Source organism: Sinocyclocheilus anshuiensis, unplaced genomic scaffold (genome assembly GCF_001515605.1).
Source record: "Sinocyclocheilus anshuiensis isolate Anshui unplaced genomic scaffold, SAMN03320099.WGS_v1.1 scaffold181, whole genome shotgun sequence".
Classification (NCBI taxonomy): domain Eukaryota; kingdom Metazoa; phylum Chordata; class Actinopteri; order Cypriniformes; family Cyprinidae; genus Sinocyclocheilus; species Sinocyclocheilus anshuiensis.
In genome coordinates this window covers 74,705-81,963 of record NW_015540898.1, presented here as the reverse complement: position 1 = coordinate 81,963, position 7,259 = coordinate 74,705, and the positions used below count along the sequence as shown (strand labels likewise).

Genomic DNA, 7,259 nt, shown 5'->3' with positions numbered 1-7,259 from the left:
ACACACACACACACACACACACACACACACACACACAAAAATGCTAAATAGCAAATACGATGTGCACTAAAAACAGCAAAAATAACCTATTACTGAACGATCTCACTATGAAGGCCATAATGGTTGTAACAATTCACTTCCAAGTCAACTTCATGTTTAAAAGTTATCAGGCTGCTGTGATGTGCACTTTTGAGGATGAATTAGCTGTTGGATTGTGAGGTTCATAGCATCAAATCTTCTGGTTTCTGATTGGCTGATTCTTGGCCAGAATAAACTACAATAATAAAATAAAATATGCATCATAAGGGTTCACACTTAAAAAGTCCACTGCACTTTAAATAATCTGATGATGCCAGATGGGTTTTATCGCATTGCTAACATGTTTTAGCACATTGCTAGTGGGTTTTAATATGTTGTTAACATGTTTCTAACATTTTTAACATGTTGCCAGGATGGTTAACATATTGCAAGTTTTAACTCATTATTAGCATGTTCCTAGTATGAGTTTACACAATGACATTGCTAGCATGTTTTAACATATCGTTAGCATGTTTCTAACATGTTTTAGCATGTTGATAGTGTAGTTCACTGAAAAATTAAACTTCTGTCATCAGGCACAGACCGTCATTCCAAACCCATACGACTTTCATAAATCTTGTAAAAACAAATGAAGACATTTATGATTTCTTTTACAATATCTATATTCACCAAAACTTTCAAGCTTCCAAAAGTTCATAAAGACACCATAAAAGAAACCTTTTACTTTCACGATTTCTTCTATGTTATCTTTATGAACTTTCTGAAGTTCTGATGTAATGGACTTTCAATGGAATGACAGAATTCCCTCAGGCTTCATTGAAAATATCTTCATTTTTGTTTAGAAAATAAAGTCTTATGGGTTTGGAAAGACACAATGGTGAGGATGACAAAACTTTCATTTTTTGGGTGAACTATCCCTTTAAGAGCAGCTTAATTGCTAAAATCTTGCTTATAAATGAAGACAAAACGTCTCGGGTTACGCATGCTACCATGGTTCCCTGAAAGGGAACGAGACACTGCATCCTCTAGTGGACACTATGAGGACGCAGTGCGAGTTCCCTTGAAGGGGAACAAAAGATTGAAACATGAAGCTGAAGCTAAAACAAAACTGAAAACCAAGAACACAGATTTAGTTGAATGGTAGACTGCTGGACCTGTTGTTCAGGGTTTTGCTGCGCGCTGGTGGCACTGCTGAGGATCCACTGCAGGTTCTGATCGGACATGACGATGCTGGGCTGCAGGCCGACCGTGGGGGCGATAGTGATCGTAGGAGGAGGTGGAGGAGCCAAAGGCACTGTGTGCGTTACTACCGCCGTCACCTCAGTCGTCACGGTTGGCACGCTGGAGACTCCGGGCGCGGATGGTGGAGGCACCGGCTGAGCCGCGGAGGTCAATGTCATGTAATGCTGGGCGACTGAGGGTGCAGATGGAGCGGGCACTTCGGGTGAGTGTGATGAGGTGGGCGGAGCACAAGAGAAAGTGGAGGTCAGTAATGAGCTGCTGACAGCGGAAGGAGGTGGGGCTGACTTAGAGGGGAGTGCTGTAGGCGGAGTCTGAGCCTCCAAAGCAGGGGTCGTGATGGAGCAGGATGGGGAAGAGGTGGATGAAGGGGGCTGAGTGGACACTTCTGCAGTAGCTGTCTGAGGTGACGACTCAAGGCCAAAAGACTCTGCTAGGTTATCTGGAGAGACAGAAGCTTGACGTCAGATTGAGGCACTGGATATGTGATGGTTCACTCCTACTATGTAGTACATTTTGTCAGAAATATGCTGGTTGAAATGTTAAAGATGGAAATCATGTCATCAAAACATTATCAATAAGTGAACATTTAAAAAAGATTGCGAGCAAGTTTTAGCACACTGTTCCTGGCATGGTTCTAGCATTTTGCTGCCAAGTATTTGTAGGTGTTGTCCCAATTTGCTTACTCAATACACCAAGCCAATTTTCTAGTATGCAAACGTGAATAATGATGTAACATGTTTTAGCATGTTTCCAGAATGTTTTTCACCATGTTTTCTAGCATGTTTTAACATGTTAACGCATTGTTACCATGCCTTAACATGCTGTTAACATGTTTCTAGCATTTTTTTCAAAATCTTGCTAGCATTGTTAACATGTTTTATCATATCGCTAGCATGTTTTAACATTAAAATGTTTTAACACATTCTTAACATGTTGCAACACATTGTTACCATGTTTTGGCACATTGCTAACATGTCTTAATATGTTGCTACCACGTTTTAAGAGATTGCAGGTTTTTAACACACTTAGCATATTTAAGCACATCTCTGACATGTTTTAGCATGTTACTAACATGTTTAAAAAATTTAACGTTGTTACCACGTTTCTAACAGGTTGTTGCCACGTTTATAACATGTTGTTACCATGTGTTAACATGTTTCTATCATGTTTAACACCATGTTTTAACAGATTGTATGTTTTCACATTTTCCTAACACATTTTAGCACATTGCTGGAATGTTTCTAACATGTTTTATCATGTTGCTACCATGTCTTAACACATAGTTAGCATGTTTTACCATGTTGCTAATATGTTTTAGAATTTCAACATGTTTCTAACATGTTTTAACACATTGCTAGCATGTAACATGTTTAACAATGTTGCTACCATTTTTTGACACATTGCTACCATGTTTTTAGCATGCTTCAACATACATACAATTTTTGCTAACAGGTTTATGCATATCAGTTCGCTAGATGGCCATCTGCCAAAACATTGAAAACAATTATATCATTAAAAACGTAACATTCTCACTTTCCACTAGATATTTTCGTCTTCATCTCATCAGCAAATTCGATTTTGGCACGCTCTGCAGCAGTTGATCACTAAGGAGCGATGCGGAGCAGATGTCAGAGAATTAAAACATTAAATTGAACTATTATTAAGCTATTTTAATTTTATTGTAATATATTTATTATCCATCACCCACGATCCGACCCGCATGTTCTTTGTTTTACCCAGAACCAAACCTGTAAATAAAGTTAAGACAAAATACCACCTGCCAATAACTTTTTTTTGCAGGACTTTGGTATGGAGTACAGATGCGTAGGCATAGTGATCTAATAATGGCGTCGACAAACTTGGTCGATAAAAAAGGTACCACTTCGCCTGTCTGGCAAAACTTTGGGTTTAGGCCTAATGAAAGAGGACAGCCAAGAGACACGTCTGAAGTGGTGTGCAGGATTTATGCTCTTGTAATCCGTGCAAAAGATGGACAGATGACTAATTTACATGACCATTTGCTTGTGCACCATCCCACGGAATACAACTCATTGCCAATGCTATCACGCACAACTGAACTTGGCAAAACAGCTAGGGAACAACCAACCATATCTGGGGCTTTTGCCAAACGTTCAAAGTACAAGCATGACAGTGGAAGCAGTGGACTGATGCTGTAACTCGCTACCTAGCAAAAGAAATTATTTATTTTAATATGGTAGAGAAGAGAACATTTAAGGCCATGCTGCAAACATTTGACAAGCAGTTTGAGCTGCCAGATCGGAAATTCTTCTCAAAGACCGCAGTCCCAAAGTTGTACAACGACATGAGAGCAAATATTTCAGCAGTGCTGGATGATGTGGAATATTTGGCCCTGACAACTGACATGTGGTCCAGCTGCAACATGATGGCCTACATGTCAGTGGCCGCACATCATGCCAGCAAAGAATGTACACTGGAATCGAAATGCTTACAAACAAGCTTCATGCCAGAAAGCCATACAGCCGAAAACCTGGAGTTGGCATTGCGGGAGAGTATACATGACTGAAAAAAAGAAGAAAGAAAAATCTCCTGCATAACTACTGATGATGGGGCAATATTGCTGCGGCCATCAGACAATTAAAATGGCCGTGGTTAAGTTGTTTTGGTCACAACCTGAACATTGCTATAAACAACAGAAGGCCAGCACTGATCGGGCATTCGGGCTTTGCCAGGCAGTCAACACTGCTTTTTCCCACAGCTGGTGGAAGAGATGTGAGCTGAGCAAAGCACAAGAGGAGTTGAAACTCCATCAGCACTCTTTAATCACGGTAATTTTTAAAAGTGTGGGCTGATACCTTTTACCTAATTGCAATAATTTAATAAGTGTTCCAATATGTAAAACCATAAATGCGCATATAGGCCTACTAAACAGCTCCGCAAATTAAATCAGTTTAAATGACACAATTGCCTATTAGCCTACACCAGTGCAAGCGTGCGAGCAGACGCACAGACAAACATAACTAACTTGTACGGTCCATGTAAATCAGTGTATCATTTGTTCATTAGTTTTTTTATTTAATATTGAAAGTAGAAAAATTAGAAAACGGCTCCATTTCCGTTTTTTTCAGTTTTTCCAAAAAAAAGAAAAAAAAGAAAAGAAAAGCAAAACAAGAATTCAGCTTAATTTTTTGTTCAGGGGTAGAAAGATGAATAAACAGCTTGAATTTTCGATTTCTACACGTTGCCGGGAATTAAACGCCCCTTTCTGCTGATTGGTCAGCCGAAGACCAAAGCGTGCCGTCATCAGTTTTTCTTCAGTTCCGCGCAGCAGAATAATAATAGTCCTCCGCTGCTGCAGTTGTACAGATTCTTAACATGTTTATTGCAACTATAATTAATATTTTTCCCATCAAACAACCAGGGCAGAGCCTAGACAGGGCTTTCTTCTGTGTAGATATAAATTCTATGCTTTGCATCATCAGCTGGGCATGGCAGGGTATGATATGACGGTTGTCATAGCCTACCCGGTCGCCCAGTAAGTTTGTTTGTTTAATTAATTACTTTTAAATTAAATATTTTAAACACTACTATAAAAAGAAAAGAATAATGCATTTAATATATGATAGGCCTATAACATTCACGCAAGAACAACTGGAGAACAGATAAATTAAAATACATACTCTTCTGAGTTTTGTAATGTAGTCTTTTGTTTTATTAAATTGGTATCTCATAAGAATATGCGCTTGTGGAAAAGAATATGCACAGGACTGCAACACAAAATTTTTAATAACTTGCCATTTCGGTTTGTTTCTCACCAAACCCTACAGTAGGGCTGCACGATAAATCGAAATGGATGGTCTACACAGAAGAAAGACCTGTCTAGACTCTGCCCCGGTACGAGTTGTGTCGAGCTATTCATTAGTCTGTTTGATGAGAAAAATATGAAATTGATAAAATGGGTTATTAATCCGTACAACTGCAGCAGTGGAGGACTATTATTCTGCTGCGTGATACTGCGGAAGAACTGATGAAGGCAATGTTTGATCTTCGGCTGACCAATCAGCAGAAAGGGGCGTTTAATTCCCACCCACATGTAGAAATCGAATATTCAAACTGTTTATTCATTTTTCCACCCATGAACGAAAAATGAAAATTGAAGCTGAATTCTCCTTTTTCGTCTTTTGGAAAAAAATGAAAAAGGAGCCATTTTCTCATTTTTCTACTTTCAATATTAAATAAAAAAAACGAATGATCGAATGATACACGGATTATAATGGTCTGTGTACGTTACGTTCATTCGTTTTTTGATTTAAAATTGAAAACATGAGAAAATGGCACCATTTTAGTTTTTCGTTTTTTTTAAAAAACCGAAAAAACAAGAAATCGCCTTGATTTTCCATTTTTACATTCAGGGGTAGAAAATGGATAAACAGTTTGAATGTTCGATTTCCACGTGTGGGAGGAAATGAAACGCCCCTTTCCACTGATTAGTCAAGCAAACATCAAAGGGTGCCGTCATCATGTCGTCTTCAGTTTTGTGCAACAGAATAAAAGTCCACTGCTGTTAAAGCGTTTATTGCAACTCCTGCGTTCATCTCCCTCTCATCAAACAACCAGACTAACAAATGGCTTGACACAAACCATACTGGGGCAGCGCCTAGACAGGGCTTACTTCTGTGTAGGCATAGATTCTATATGGCAAATATTAGGTTCTTATTGCAGAAATATGTATGTACCTCAGATCTGCAACCACATTACCCTTTTAGTCTATTTCTTTGGCGCACCGCACATTTTATTTAGCTGTCCAATGATCAAAATCTGTGTGGTAAAGCTGCATGACATTTACATTATAGTGAAGCGCAGACCAGTATCGGTTTTAGTGTGAATATAAAGCTATCTTACCGTTTTGATTATTTCGAGGTTTTTTTTTCATAGAGAAGTTTATATGATACTGTCATTATCCAACGGCATGTTACACATGTATATAATATATGCTGTTTTTATAGAAAAGGGCATTTATCTAACTTTATAAAATATGTGTGTCACCTTTAATATTAAATTCCTGAATTTAGTCAATATTTGAAAAATATGACATTATAGGTGTTACCAATTACATCAGTACCAACCAAAGCCATCTTTGCACTGTGGCACAGAAGCTGCATCTTAAGTTGAATTTAGATGTATTTACACAATTAATGCTGCTCAGACGGCAGTAAATGCATTAACACAGCAATTGCATTATGGAATGAGATTAATGTTTTAAACAAAAACATTCTGAATAGCCTACAAAAATATGAAATGAGTGACAAAATGAAACAATTGGATACTTGAATTATGAAGGTTACATCACCAGTAGGTGGCGGCAAGTCATTGTGTTGATGAATGAGTCATAGAGTCATCAATTCAACCGATTCGTTCAAAATGCTGATTTGTTCAGGAGCAAAGCAAATGGGTCATTGAACCACTCACACAAACGATTCATTCAAAGACTCGAATTCATTCAAGAATGAAACACCTGTGTTTTAAGTCAAATAAAACACACTGTTTTGTGTCTAAAATGAAATCAATTCATATTCCTTATTAATGAAACTGTACTGTCTAAAATAAATGTTATGACTGCTGCGTAATCACACTAAAATCAATACTGGTCTGCACTTCACTATAATGTAAATGCATTCGCCTCGTGTTGTCCAGTGCGTCACACAGCTTTGCCACACAGATTTTGATAACTGGACAGCTAAATAAAATGTGCAGTGCGCCAAAGAAATAGACTAAAAGGGTAATGTGGCTGCAGATCCGAGGTACATACATATTTCTGCAATAAGCACCTAATACTTGCCATAGAGAAACTATGCCTACACAGAAGTAAACCCTGTCAATTTGTTAGTCTGGTTGTTTGATGAGAGAGAGACAAAATGCAGGCGTTACAATAAACACCTTAACAGCGGAGGACTCTTATTCTGTTGCACAGAACTGAAGACGACATGATGACGGCACCG

The 7,259-nt window shown here is 38.3% G+C and overlaps 1 protein-coding gene across 3 annotated transcripts in view; it reads right to left on the bottom strand.

Moving 5' to 3' along the window:
- Positions 1-7,259, bottom strand: part of LOC107688967 (metal regulatory transcription factor 1-like) — a 34,273-nt gene that overhangs the window by 3,896 nt on the left and 23,118 nt on the right. For all 3 annotated transcript variants that reach the window (XM_016486817.1, XM_016486816.1, XM_016486818.1), the window contains one exon: positions 1,194-1,720. In XM_016486817.1, the coding sequence (XP_016342303.1) occupies positions 1,194-1,720 (527 nt within the window). The remainder of the gene's footprint in view (positions 1-1,193; positions 1,721-7,259) is intronic.